Source organism: Natrix helvetica (genome assembly GCF_964273705.1).
Source record: "Natrix helvetica genome assembly, chromosome: 5".
NCBI lineage: Eukaryota > Metazoa > Chordata > Lepidosauria > Squamata > Natricidae > Natrix > Natrix helvetica.
Genome location: NC_138551.1, coordinates 7570385 through 7585732, shown reverse-complemented (window position 1 = coordinate 7585732; position 15348 = coordinate 7570385). Strand labels below are relative to the sequence as shown.

The 15348-nt window shown below is 43.9% G+C and overlaps 1 protein-coding gene across 1 annotated transcript in view; it reads right to left on the bottom strand.

Moving 5' to 3' along the window:
- Positions 1-13792, bottom strand: part of PSMD2 (proteasome 26S subunit ubiquitin receptor, non-ATPase 2) — a 47026-nt gene extending 33234 nt beyond the window's left edge. The window contains exons 1-7 of the mRNA XM_081953623.1: positions 13599-13792; positions 10765-10821; positions 9203-9367; positions 7372-7493; positions 4500-4724; positions 2753-2911; positions 153-297 (exon numbers count right to left, since the gene is read on the bottom strand). Of these exons, the coding sequence (XP_081809749.1) occupies positions 153-297; positions 2753-2911; positions 4500-4724; positions 7372-7493; positions 9203-9367; positions 10765-10821; positions 13599-13745 (1020 nt within the window). The 5' untranslated portion in view covers positions 13746-13792. The remainder of the gene's footprint in view (positions 1-152; positions 298-2752; positions 2912-4499; positions 4725-7371; positions 7494-9202; positions 9368-10764; positions 10822-13598) is intronic.
- Positions 13793-15348: the final 1556 nt, after the last annotated feature.

The window sequence follows — 15348 nt, the reverse complement described above, 5'->3', positions numbered from 1 at the left end:
CATCCGGCCCGCGGGCCATGAGTTTGACCACCCGTTCTAATTGGATCTTCTGCAAGTCATTTCCACACACTGCTCCTTTTCCAAGATTCGAAATCCTACGGGGGGATGCGGGTGGGGGGGGACGGACCTTGTGATTGTGCGAGAGAACTTACTTCCCTGGCCAAGGCCAGAAAATTACTGTTGAGCTGGACATTAGACATGATCTCTGTAAGATCCTCGTATTCCTCGACATCCTCACTTAGCTCCAGAAAGACACCGTGGCGGCCCAGCATGAAGGCCATTTGTTTCTGAACCACTCTGCAAAAAAAACAAAACCCCAAAACCAGTCAGCAAATGAAAAATGTTTTAGCAAGAGTGGACTATAAGATGATGAAGCCGAACTGTCGTTTATTAAATCTCAGCAAAATCCTGTTGGTGACCTTCATTATTATTATTATTATTATTATTATTTTTGAAGAGTCAGTGCTTCGCAGGAGTAACGGCATCCCCCAGAGCAGAGGTCTACAACCTTGGCAACTTTTAAGACTTGTGGACTTCAAGGCCCACCATTCCTCAACCAGCAAAGCTTGGAGGTTGGAGACCGCTGCCCCAGAGGGATGGATGGGGCTCAGTCTTCCAGGGTTTCCAAAATAGCAATGGCACTTAAGACTTATATAACTCTTTACAGCTCTCTCTAAGCCAGGGGTGTCCAAACTTGGGAACTTTAAGACTTGTGGACTTCAACTCCCAGAATTCCCCAGCCAGCATAGCTGGCTGGGGAATTCTGGGAGTTGAAGTCCACAAGTCTTAAAGTTCCCAAGTTTGGACACCCCTGCTCTAAGCGGTTTACAGTCAGCCTATTGTCCCCAACAATCTGGGTCCTCATTTTACCCACCTCGAAAGGATGAGTCAACTTTGAGCCTGGTGAGATTCGAACTGCCAAATTGCAGCCAGCCGGGCAGGCAGCAGAAGTTAGGGTTAAATCCCTTAAAACCTAATTTTGCTCGCAGGGGAAGTCTGCATTTTAATGGCTATTTTTAGGCCAGACTCGTGTTTTGTCTATGTTTTTAATTAACAATGGATTCTGTCAGCAGCCCAGAGCCTGCTGGAGTGGGCAGCCATAACAAATGTAATGCAATAAATAAGGCATCCCATCTCAGGAAGATAATCATGATTACCGATAATGTTGGCAAGTTTCATTTAAAGTCACTGTTCCTCACCTGAGTTTCCAAACATTGAGAGCAGTATCAATTTCAATTAAGCAACATTTTAATTTCCACCAGAAGTTTGTAATATTGGACCTGGAGGATCAATCTTGGATTTATTTACGATTCATTGTTTTATTTTGTACATCTATTGCTTCTATTCTGGAATGAAAGCTTGGTACTTAATAGAGGTTCTAAACTAAGTCCTCATAATTCTTTCTGATTGGTCATTGTACATAGAGCCAAATTATTAAAAAGATAACTGGGAATATGTGAAGCTTTGACATAATCATGTTCAGATTCCTTTGTAGAAGATTGTGTTCTCGGTTTAAAAAAAAGAAAAAAAAGTATGCATGATAGCAATAGCCCTTAAGACTTATATACTGCTTTACAGCCCCTCTCTAAGCGATTTACAGAGTCAGCCTCTTGCCACCAACCATCTGGGGCCTCATTTTACCCACCTCGGAAGGATGGAAGGCTGAGTCAACCTTGAGCCGGTCAGGATCGAACTGCCGGTTACTGCATTCTAACCACAGCTCCACTGTGGCTCTTAAACTAGACATACCCAGTTCCTGCAACCATTCTGTGGGTTTTATCCTCCGGTCTGCTAATCAACTTTGTAGTTCTTCTCTGCACATTTTCTAGAGCTCAGCATCCCTTTTTATACATGTGAATCAAATGGTCTTTGGACAAGACTCTAGACCAGCGGTTACTAAATGGTGGTCCGTGGACCACTGGTGGTCTGAGAGAAAATGTTGGTGGTCCTCAGAAAAATTACTTGCATTTTTTATATTGCACTAAATCAGGGATCCTCAAACGACGGCCCCTGGGACGGATACGTGCAATGGACGCTTGTGTTGCTGCAGAGAGTCTCCCCCTTCGGGGTCTTTTTGTGCAGGTTGGAGGGGACAGAAATTCCAAATTGGGGTCTGCCTCAGCCTCCTGGTGTGGGGCTTTGGGCGAAGGATGGAGGGAAGCGCCGCTGGTGGCAAAGAGCCAGAGGGCCTCGTTCCAGCGGGACTGCATCATGGCCTGGAACTGGCTGACCATCCAAGCCCGCTGAGCCTCCAGGGGCTGGTACTTGGCCTTGCGTTCCTGCAGGTCTTCCCTCTGCTTGGAAAGCCTATGCCCCTAGTCCTCAGTGAGGTGCTTCTGCTGAGCCTCCTTCTCGGTCAGATCCAATTTGAACTGAGTTTTTTTGCCAACTCTTTCTCATGGTGGCTGCTCAGCTCCAGCAACTGCTTCCTGTTGGGGTCCTAAGGAGCCTGGGTGGGGAAGCGAGGAGTGGTTGGGAGGGGAGGGGAGAATAGAGGCTGGTGAGGCGCTTCTCAACGTGAGTGACATGGAGTTGACCATGTCCACCCAGCCACATGACCACCTATGTCCACCCAGCCGAACATTAGGCAGATCGTATTAGTGGTCGGCGGGATTTAAAATTCTGACTTTAGTGGTCCCTGAGGTCTGAAAGATTGGTGACCCCTGCTGAAGACTTAACCATTCTCAGTTCGGCTAACCCTGAGCCCTGTGGATCTGTCCCCAGCACCCCAATTCTAGGGAGTGCTACTTACACATCTTTGCAGGAAATGAAGATGTTCTCTGCCAATTCCATGTCATTCAGCATAAGGGCCAAACGCAGGGCTTCAGGATAGCGATTGAACTTGCGGAAGATGCTAAGGGAACAACGAAGCAGGGCAGAATTCTCTGGCTCGGGAACATAGCTCACACAGCTTGAAAAAATAAGAACGGGAAAGGCAGAAAATGAAGTTTGGTTAGTACTACAGCTGTTCGCCAACTGTTCCTTTTTTCACAAATGTTACACAGTCCCTTGGGGTAGCTCCCCAAACCTTCGCGTGGCTGCTGTCAAATTAAAGTTTTCAACGTGCGATGGGGAAAATCATTCAACTTATGAAAAATATCCTATAGATGATCTGAAAGAGGGGGGGGGGGAATTGCAATATGCGTATTGAGCCATAGGGGAGCCACGATTTTGTCATAATCTCATCATGGAAGAGTTAAAGTAGACAGAAATCCTACTGAACAGCAAATATAGAAGTTAACCTAAGTTAGGAATTCGTTCCTTTAAATGGGGGAGGGGGGAACATTTTGTAAAATGAGCTGGTTGATAAAAAGAATTATCTTTTTAGAATTAGAATTATGGCTATTTATATCTTTATCATCAGATCCAGGTGAATTTCAGCATGCATTTTTATTTTTGCATGTGTAAATGAATGCAAACCTGTCACAATCAATCAGGATTTGGGCTCAGAATACCCTAGATCAGGGATTTCCCAACTTGGCAACTTAAAGTTGGCATCTTAAAGGTGCCAAGATTGGGAAACACTGCCCTACCCTTAAGGTCCTGCATTTCCTTGCAATTCTTTGTCATATTGGACTGCCTCAGTAAAATGACCGTTTCTTATAGAATAGAATTCTTTATTGGCCAAGTGTGATTGGACACACAAGGAATTTGCCTTTGGTGCAAATGCTCTCAGTGTACATAAAAGATACATTTGTCACAAATCATTAGGTACAACACTTAAAGATAGTCATAGGCTACAAATAAGCAATCAAATCATACTAGAAAACAATCAATGTAAATCATAAGGATACAAGCAACAAAGTTAGTCATACAGTCATAAGTGGGAGGAGATGGGTGATAGGAACGATGAGAAGATTAATAGTATTGCAGACTTAGTAAATAGTTTGACAGTGTTGAGGGAATTATTTATTATTATTATTATTATTATTATTATTATTATTATTATTATTATTATTATTATTATTATTATTATTATAAATAATTATTCTATTATTTCTAAAGGAAATAGTTCCACTTTGAGTACTTTTCTGAACTCCACCCTTAAAGAAGAAAAGGTACAAAAGCTAAGAGAGAGAAAAGGTTCATTTGGATTTTAGAAGAATAAGATAGGAAGGAACTGGAAACATATAGTTTTGAGCAGGTAGAGAGGCGGATAGCATTCCTTATGAATCTGAAAAGATATCACACAGAAGAAGATTAAGATCTGTTCTGCACTGTTTCAGAGTGCAGAAAAAGAATAAAGGATCTGAGGGACAGGAATGTCATTTCCAATTAAGTCTTGGAGGGGGGTGGGAAGCCTTTGGTAATTGAACTGTATTTTGAATTGAATTATGCAAAGAAATTTGGTTTGGATAGCCACTGACCATGAATGTTTTAATCTGGATCTCTGTCTTCATCCAGGGATTGGTCTCCATGGCCTAATTCAGCCTTGCCAACTCTTATGAATTCCACAAATTGACAAACTCCACGAACCCAAGAAAGTACAGTTCCCTCACCTGGTCAAATAGAGACAAACTTTGGCATAGGCATTGTCATCAATATATTCCTCCAGCATATCCATCTGCTCAATTTCCATCAACAAATCACAGGCCTCGTGCTCTGCATTATGGGCCATGTTGTACGGCACAATCTCCTTCACAAGAGTTAGAAGTGTGTCCTTCTGGGTCTTGTCTGCCTCGTCAATTTCCTGCCACTCCTTGGCGACTTCGCCTGCTAGATGCCTGCAGTGGCAACGGAAGGAAAATAGTATGATTTTAAAATAAAACAAGTACAGTAGGTCATTTGGGGGGGGGGGGGGGGTTCCTGGCAAATTTATAGCTTGTCTTTCAGCCCATGAAATGGAGGTACCTTTACTGAACTTGGGGCTTAAATCTTCCCGTCTGCTTTATTGTAAGGAACACTTCAAATAAGAGTTTAGAGTTAAGAGTTTAATTTATTGATTAGCCCTTGGGCCATATCAAAGAGCAGAGTTCCAGACACAAATTATTGCTAAAATCTGATAAAAAATTTAAAATGGTATTTGATAAAATACAATTTAAAATGAAATTGGAATAAAATACAATAACTTAATATATATATGATAAAATTATATTTTGGGTAAATTGACAATTTACCCACATGACAATTATACCTTACAATCTACCCCAATCAGTCCCACATATGACAATTTCAATCGAACTATTTTGCTTACCGTATTTTTCAGAGTATAAGACGCACCTTTTTTCCTCAAAAAAGAGGCTGAAAATCTGGGTGCATCTTATAAACAGAATACAGCAATTTTTGCCTTCTGAAGCCCCGCCCCCTTCACCAAAATGGCCATGCATACTCTTATGGAGGCTTTCAGAGCTCCTGGGGGCTGGGGAGGGCAGAAATGAGCAAAAAACGGGCCATCCCCCTCCCCCCAGCACTCTATAAGCCTCCATAAGGCTATGCAGGCAATTTCTTTGACCAAAAATGGGCCCGTTTTCACGAAAAACTAATCGTTTTTTGCTTGTTTTTGCCCCCCCCCCCCGGAGCACTCTGCAAGCCCCCCCATTCACGCCTTTTTTAAAAAAATGGGCCCATTTTCGTGAAAAACGGGCCAGTTTTGGGAGGTTTGCAGAGTTCAAAACCTTTTTTTCCCCTTTTGGAAAGCTCTTTAACTGATTGATGAGAATTACATTGATCAAGTGCTATGCCAGAAGAAACACCTATCTATTTACTGTATTTCTCTCTCTCTTTCTCTCTCTCTTTCTATATATATATCCCTCTACCTACCTACCTACCTACACACACTCTCTCCCTACCTACCTACTGTATTTCTCTCTTTCTCTCTCTCTTTCTCTCTTCTCCATCCCTTTACCTACCTTACTCTCTCTCTCTCTCTCTCCCTACCTATCTACTGTAGTTCTCTCTCTCTATTTCTCTCTCTATCCCTCTACCTACCAACCTACCTACTCTCTCTCCCTACCTATCTATCTACTGTATTTCTCTCTATCTCTTTCTATTTCTCTCTATCCCTCTACCTACCAACCTATCTACACACACACTCTCTCTCCCTATCTACTGTATTTCTCTCTATCTCTTTCTATTTCTCTCTCTATCCCTCTACCTACCAACCTATCTACACACACTCTCTCTCTCCCTACCTACCTACTGTATTTCTCTCTCTTTCTCTCTATCCCTTTATCTATCTACCTACCTAACTACTCTCTCCCTACCTACCTACTGTATTTCTCTCTCTTTCTCTCCCTGTCTCTCCCTCTATCTACCTACCTACTTTTTAAAAAATATTGCCTCTTCAAAACCTTGGTGCGTCTTATACTCTGGTGCGTCTTATACTCCGAAAAATACGGGTAAGTATTGTACTGTGTTAAATGTTCTTTTCAGATCCTGGCCGCACCTAAGGTAAGCTGTTTTGAGATGGGGATCCCAATGGGTCACTCATTTGGTATGTAGAAAATAAGAGATTATTTGTCCATCATCCATCTTGGTTAATAAAACACCTGCTGCAAGAGACTGTCCTGAAGAAACTACTACTATAAACAAAGCTCAGGCAATGTGGATTGGGGGCAACACCTGAGGGTTTCCCATTTGCTGTGTTTGGCTCTGCAGATGGAAGGTGATGTTTAACAATGAAAAAGAACGATGAAGTTCAAAAGAACTGTACAGGTAGTCCTCGACCTACAACAGTTCACTTAGTGATCATTCAAAGTTACAACGCACTGACTCTGGACCATTTTTCACACGAGCGTTGCTGCATCACCAGGTGATTTACATTTGGATGTTTGACAGCTGATTCACGTTTATGAATTCCCTTATCCTCCGTATTACTAAATGTCTGTAGAGATTCTCAGTCATCCAGGTCATGGGTGTCCCAAAGGTGCTTTTTTCAAGAGGCAACTGGAGCTTCTGTTTTTTCTTTCGAAGACATTTCGCTTCTCATCCAAGAAGCTTCTTCAGCTCTGACTGGATGGGGGGGAATGGAAAGATTTATATTCCTTGCAGACAGCTGGTTATTTGCATCCTTTTTAGAAGGTTGTTCTGTAAAGGACCAGCTGTCTGCAAGGAATATAAATCCTTCCATTCCCCGCTATTCTGCCAGAGCTGAAGAAGCTTCTTGGATGACAAGCGAAACGCCTTCAAAGAAAAACAGAAAGTCCAGTTGCCTCTTGAAAAAAAGCACCTTTGGGACATCTGTATTACTAATTTAACCGCTGCAGTGATTCACCGAACAAATGTGGCAAGAACAGTTGTAAAATGGGTCAAGACTCACTTAACAAATTTCTCACTTAACAACATAAATTCGGGGCTCAGCTGCAGTCATAAGTGGAGGATTACCTGTATTACTGACTTCTAGATCATCAAACATCTGAGCTTGCTCCTTACCTCACGTATTCATGTCCCCAGGAAGCTAAGGGCTCCTGAGACCCCACCAACCGGTATTTCAGACACTCTCGCTCTCCACTCATTGTCATGGCCAGAACAGATATAATGTCTGCAGCAAAACGCTGTAAGAAGAAAGAAATGTTCAGAGTGCATCAAACAAGACCTCTGGCTAAAACCCCTTAAAACAGAAAAATGGCAACAGCACTCTGTGTTAAGACACTATGTGTGAATAAATAACAGTATTTCAATTCAGACTCTCCAGGGATGGCTACAGAGTGTCTTAGATTTACTACCATTTTTTCTGTGACCGCTCGAAGTTACGGCCCTGGAAAAGAGATTTAATCCAGGTGTTTGGCAATTGACATGTATTTATGGCCCAAGATCATGTGGTCACCATTTGTAATCTTCCCAATTGGCCTCCGACAAGTAAAATCAATGGTGGAAGCCGGATTCGCTTAATGACATGATTGACAACTGCTGTGATTCCCTTAACAACTGTGGCACCAAAGGTCATAAAATGGGACAAAGCTTGCTTAGCAATGGAAATTTTGGGCTCAATTGTGGCCATGCGTCAAGGACTACCTGTACACAACATTAAGAAGGTCCTCTCCTAACATAAAGATGTGATTGGCTATTTAAAGCTTTAAAAAAAAAACCTCCAGGTCTTCCTGTGCCCCCTTCTCAAAGGAAACAGCAACACATTCGCTCTCCTTATGAATACGTCCTCTTATACCCCAACTATAACAGGGAGCTTTTAATTCACACTGGAGGAGCCCTTTTGGGTACCATCTCATCTGCCACCCATTTTTATTTTCTTCCTAGCAAGTGCTTTTTCCAGCTCAACTTGAGGGTTGATCCATGGATTGTGAAAGGAAGGGACCCACTGGCTTGTCAACCAAGGTTGACAGGAGCTTGTGAGAGAGTGACTGGTCTAGTCACCCAACTGGCTTCCATTGCCTATGGTGGGACTAGAACTCAGAGTCTCCCAGGAACTAGCCTGAAGCCAAATGGGCACTCATTTGCCACCCAGTTTATGTTCTGCTATTTTGTTTGTTTAGAAAATGTATATTGCTGCCTATTTGCAATGGCGACTCAAGGCAGTTTACAAGGACATCAAAGCACAATATAAAAGAAAAAGTAACAATAATAAAACATAAAAATAATAGAATAATAACCCCCACCCTCTCATCTCGGCGACAACACACATGCATGCCAGCCATTTAATGGGCTCCATCCCACTCTGGGTTCTCCAGGCCTGTTGGTAGCCCACATCTTCAGGGCCTTCTGAAAGAGTGTTAGAGAGGGGGCCAGTCTAATATCTGGGGGGATGATATTCCAGTGAGGGAGCCACCATGGAGAAGGCCCTTCTTCTGGGTCCCACCAGGTGTATCTCCTTAGGGGCGGGACCCGCAACGGTCCTTGCCTCCCCACTCTAGCGGGGCGGGGTACAGTGACTGGCCAGAGGCTGGTCTCAAGCAATGAAGTATTTAAAGGTGACAACCAGCACCTTGAATTACACCAGGAAGCAAATCGGCAATCAATGCAGCTCCCGCAAGAGAGGTTGGATTGGATTGGATTTATATGCCGCCCTTCTCCCAAAGTGATACATGCTCACACCAAGGTCTGCACAAAACCATGTTGGAGATCATGGGGTGCTCTACTGTGAATAGACTGATCCTTGAAGCAAAGAAGGAGCAAAGCAAGTAAATCGGTATTTAGATTTTTGACAACCAGGGACCGATTTGCTAGCTAGCTAGCTATTAGAAAGGACAAAAAGAAAATAAGGTAAAGTAGCACCAGAACTTCTCTCAAATCAATCCAAGCTACGAACCTTGTTTTCCCCTGCGGCCATATTTTCATAGATCTCTTTCAATTTGCCGTAATGTGGCCGCAGGAACTTCAAGGGCTTGGGTACGGAAGTCATGGAGGTTGTGGAAGAGCGTATCTGCCTGCGAAGTTCCTCCAGGGCAGGACGATAAAGAGCTGTGTCTTGCTCCTGCAATCAGATCGGTTGTTATTAGGAAGGAAACAAAATTTTACCTGCCAAGCCCTTCCTGCAAAATTACCGCTTTGGTTAAATGTGGCCAGTAGGAATCAGCTCAAAACTTTGCTATGGGACCTGCACTAAGAGCATATTTACTAGAAACGGGCATAACTGTTTCGTTAAGAAGAGTCCTGGCAGGTTAGGCAACTGTCTATCCATCATTTTTGCTCACACAATAACAAAAAAACTCCCTTTTCATGACCCTGTGGTCCCTATTCAGGTGGAGTCAGGGCAATTGCATGGAGCTGAGCATTTACTGACCAGATGCCCTTCCTGATGCCTATGTGGAGTTCACAGCAGATATTTTTTTTCTTTGAGCCGTAGGAAAGAAACATCCGTCGCTACTTCGGATTGAACTCTCAACCTCCAAAGTGGGAAGGGACGGTCTTGACCACTAGGCCTCCATACTGTTCTTGGTCACACAGTAGTCAGACAAAAATCACCAAGAACCTCACAAATATTAGAACAATGCTGAGAGCTTTCTTCCACGTTACTCTCTTAACTGCTAAATAACTGTTGAAGGTGTCTGGAATCCTCCCTTTTACAAATAAAGCATATGATAATTGTCCCATTTTATTTTGTGCTGCTTTGGAGATCATCTAAGAATGCAGTTAATATACATAAATTTGAAATTTAAAAAATGAGCCAAAGGAAGTTTTAGATTTATGACCACTAGGAGCCAATCAAAACATCTGTTTTCCAAAGTACTAAAATTGGGTCCAGTCAATATAGGTGATTCAACTTACAATCGTCGTGACTTACAATGAAAATTCTGGGGTCCGTTACAGTCACAAGTTGAGGACTATAGGTACACTGTTGACAGTCTTACTTAAAATACCATTTTTATAAACAGCAAGTTATTGTTTTAGGTGGATCAACACTGTCAATGTCAAAATTAATTTTATTACGAGAATAGGGTAGAACCAACAACATGACATTATTGTTGTCAGAAATAATATACAGGTAGCCCTCACTATACAACAGTTTGTTTAGTGACTGTTTGAAGTTATAACAGCACTGAAAAAGTCACTTTATCACCATTTTTCATACTTATGACCCATCTTTTGACATCTTATCACAAGCAATCTTGTTACTAATTTTACAACTGCAGTGATTCATTTAACAGCTGTAGGAAGAAAGGTCATAAAACAGGGCAGACCTCACAATAAATGTCTTACTTAGCCACAGAAATTTTGCACTCAATTGTAGTCATGAGGACTACCTGTATTATACATAGGATTGTCACTACAATACAGCGTGAACTTTATTGCTGTTTGAAGCTCCATCGTTTCTGGACTTAGAAAATTAGTATAGTCTGATATCTCACAAGTTCACAGTGAAGAACTTACTCCCAAGCGTTCCACAAGCATTTCCAGCTCATCTTGTAGCTGTTTGTCTTCCTCAGACTGTAAAGAATGAAGGAAAAAAAATGTGAAAATCCAGGCCTCTCCGAAAGTCTAAATCTTTCAACTATTCTGAACTGTAACTGAACTGATGGATGAAACAGGAATACAAAGCTATTCAACAGCAAGGTGATGGTGGCACTATAATTTACATTTAATCATAAATATATCCAACTGAAGACAGAAATATATGAAATTCAAGTGGTGAGAGAAATCCCCATTAAGCCAACTGAGAAAAATAGCGATAAACTACAGGCTTAACATAACAAATGTCAGCATTCCTTTGAAATTCAGGCAGATCTAGCAACCAGGAAAGCACACAGAAGCATCCCAACTGCTCCTTATTGTTGTTCTAAGTATTTCATCCCCCACAAGCCACCATCACATTAGAATGCATCCAGTTTTGGTCACCACAATATAAAAAAGCTGTTGAGACTCTACAAAGATTGCAGAGAAGAGCAACAAAGATGATTTGGGGGACTGGAGGCTAAAACGTATGAGGAATAGTTACAGGAATTGGGTATATCTAGTTTAATGAAAAGAAGGGCCAGGGGAGACATGATAGCAGTGTTTCGATAACTCAGGGGCTGCCACAAAGAAGAGGGAGTCAACCTGTTCTCCAAAACACCTGAGGGTAGAAGCAGCAGCAATGGGTGAAAATTAATCAAGGAGAGAAGCAATCTAGAACTAAGGAAGAATTCCCTAAGAACGAGAACAATTAAACAGTGGAACAACTTGCCTCCAGAAGTTGTGGGTGCTCCAATATTGGAGGTTTTAAAGAAGAGATTGGCAATCATTTGTCTGGAATGGTATAGGATTTTCTGCCCGAGCAAGGGATTGGATTAGAAGACCTTCACGGTCCCTTCTGACATTATTATTCTGTTCATCTCGGTAACAGGTTTTTAATGACAAGGCCTCTGTTTAACTCCCCAGGGTGGAAATTCTGGGAAAACCACTGAAGATTTGGAAATGTGTCAGTGACCAAAGAGGGCCTGAGAACTTAGAATAACTTTGTCACTTTAAATGTACACTAATCAGCAACCATTCAAATGAATTTCATTGCATACAGCTCTCAAAGGGTCACCGTCTCCAAAAGACACTACATAAACATCAAAATAAATAAAAGTAATCCTATGGCTTTCAAGCTCATTGCCAACACTGGGAAGGATCTCCTTTAAAGGGATATAGGGCAGCTCTTTCGTCATCATCCCCATCCTCCAAAGCCTCATTTTGCTGCTCTCTTGAGGTCACCTGTTCCGTAACACAGGCTGGGGCTTTGGCCCACATGCCCAACCCCTGGATCTTCACCGGCCATTCATCCGCTTCTCTCAAAAGGTGGAGGAGGGCTCACTGATCTAGCACAAAGTCAGGCTAGAACAGGTGCTGCTAAAGATGCAGCCCTGGAACTACGCCTTTCCCGGGGATAGGGGTGGGTGGGTTTGAGATTGTTTATTTATTTATACAGGTAGTCCTCAACTTCCAACAGTTTTAGTGACTGTTCAAAGTTCCGTCACGGAGAGAAGTGACTTATGACCATTTTTCACACTTGTGACCATAGCAGCATCCCCCACCGTCACGTGATCCAAACTCAGATGTTTGGCAACTTGACTCATATTTATGACGGTTCAGGGTCCCCGGGGTGTGTGTGTGTCACACGATCCCTTTTTGCGACCTTCTGACAAGCCAAGTCAGTGGGGAAGCCGGATTCGCTTAACAACCCTGTGATTAACTTAACTGTTTCTATTCACTTAACAACTAAGCGAATAACAGATTTGGAAGGGACCTTGGAGGTCTTCTAGTCCAACCCCCTGCCTAGGTCGGAACCCTATACCGTTTCAGACAAATGGCTATCCAACATCATCTTAAAGACTTCCAGTGTTGGGGCATTCACAACTTCTGGAGGCAAGCTGTTCCACTGATTAATTGTTCTCACTCTTAGGAAGTTTATATAAATCAAGGACTATATATATAGGATTTCCAAGGAAACTCCTGGTGCCTTTATTCCACATTATTGATGCTCCTATTGGAGGGGGAAAAACAGGATTTAGTCCCTGGTAAAGAATGTCATCGCCCCATTCACACATGCCATCCTGGGTTAATTTTAACCTCTGTCAGCAAGCAAGGCCGTAACATGGGACAAAAAACCCACTTAACAAACATTTCGTATACTTCTTTTTTACATAATCTATTAGTATACTAATTTAGCTACCTTATATCCATATATATATATATATATGTACTTATACTTCTCTTACACAGATTAAAGTATACGCACACATGTATGGATAAAAATGGTATAATGGAGGTATACCGATGTGGAAATGTTGCAAAGATGACAATTATGTTAAAAAAAACTCAAAAAAAACCTGTTCAATCAAAATAATAATAATTTTAAAAAAACAGTTTCCCTTAGCAATTCAAACGTTGGGGCCCGTTGTGGTCGTAAGTCGAGCACTACCCATATCCCGCCTTTGTTCTCTTTATAAGATGCCTCCAAGGCGGCCAACTTGCATAACGGCTCCTGTTTTCATCGTAACAATAACCCTGCGAGGTGGGCTGGGCCAAGTGCGAGTGACCCGGCCCCAAACCCATGCCGCCACTCTGCACATGCTCAGAGGTGGGCGAGTTTCTCTATCAGCCCTGGCCGGCGAAGGAAGGGCTCCGCGCAGGGTCTCCAGCCCGGGCTGCGGATGATGGGCCGGGTTTAAGGCGCGTTTCCCGGCTCCGGGCCTGGCCGTGACTCAGCGCGGCTTTTTGCGGCAGCCCCGCCGGCCTCTCACCAGCTCCTGCTCCTTGTCCGCCACGGGGGCGTTGGGGTCCTTCTTGTCTTTGCTCCAGGGCCCTGCCAGCTTGTCGTCCCCGGAGCCGGGCGTCGAGCCCCCGGCCTGGGACCGCCTTTGACAACTGCTACCTCCTCTGTCCTCCATCGCAAGCCGCTTCCTCTCAGAGGCTGACGGAGGCTCTGCGCATGCGCCGGCTGCCGTAGACGGGGCGGAGCCTCAGCCAGCCAATCCGTGCCTCGGGAGAGGGAAAGGAGGGGGCGCGAGGCCGGCGGACGCAGGGTGCGTCGAGGGACGTAGGAGGGGCGGTGGAGTAGGGGAGGGGCCAGGCTAATAGAGGGGGCGGGGCGGGGCAAAGGGCCACGTGCAGCTCGCTCTGCAGGTGGGTTTCTTGGCTCCCGTTTCCAGGTTACATATTATGCCGATTAACAGAGTTGGAAGGGACCTTGGAGGACATCTAGTCCAACCCCCTGCTGAAGAGAGGAGACCCTACATTCTCCAGCCAGCATAGAATTCTGGGAGTTGAAGTCCACAAGTATTAAAGTTGCCAAATTTGGGGACCCCTGCCCTACATGATTTCTGACAGGTGGCAGTCCAGTCTCTTCTTGAACATCCTCATGGTCACATGATCAAAGTTTATACACTTTGCAACTGGTTTCTATTCAGGTTGCCGTATCCTAGGATCACGGGATCGCTTTTTGTGATGATGACGATGATGAAATACCGCGACCTGGCCATCGAAACTACGTGATTATGAATGAAACATGTAAGAGTGATACCCATTGTCATCAGGGCACTTGGTACCATGTCCAAGAATTTTATAAGATACATCCACAAATTGCAGCTTCCTGCAATAACACCAGCGGAACTGCAAAAAAACTGCGCTACTCAGAACATCTTATATTTTAAGAAGGTACTTGGTTGATACCTAGGACGCTGGCAGCAAACTGTATCGGGCATCAGCGCCAGTCAGTGGTATATTAGCAAATGCAGGGATTCCCTTAATAACTGTGGCCAGAAAGAAAAGAAGGACAAAACTCTCTTAACTGCCTCATTTAGCAACAGAAATTTTAGGGCTGAGTTGTGGTCATAAGTTGAGGATTACCTGTAAGTAGTAAACAACCTCATAGGTGCTTAGCTTAAGATCTGGGGACTTCAAGATCTGAATTCTGGAACTCAGATACAGATACACATTAACAAAGTTGGAAGGGACTTTGTAGGTCATCTAGTCCAAACCCCTGCTCAAGCAGGAGACCCAACACCTGGGATGGTGAATCTATGGCATGCGTGCCACAGGTGGCACGCGGAGCCATTTGTCAGGGCACGTGAGCCAAAAAAGGTTCGCCATCGCTGCCCTATCCTATTGTATTCTAATTTGTCAGCTGGCCAGCTGAGTTCAACCTTTTTTAAAGCCATTTTTTGCTCTCCCCAAACTCCAGAGGCTTTATAGGAGCCTCCCCCGCATCCCCAGAGGCCCTCCGGAGGCTTCAGGAGCTTCCCTGAATCCTCCGGAGCGCAAAAGAACGGCCCTATGGGCAAACAGGAAGTTCGAGAACTGACTTCCGGTTTGCTCGTAGGGCCGGTTTATGTCCTCCGGAGCCATCAGGGGCCTTCCGGAGGCTTCCCTGAAGGCTCCGGAGGACAAAAAACAACCCAACGGATAAACCAGAAGGCTCCAGAGGGCTTAAACCGGCCCTACGAGCAAACCGGAAGTCCGTTCCCAAACTTCCAGTTTGCCCGTAGGACTGTT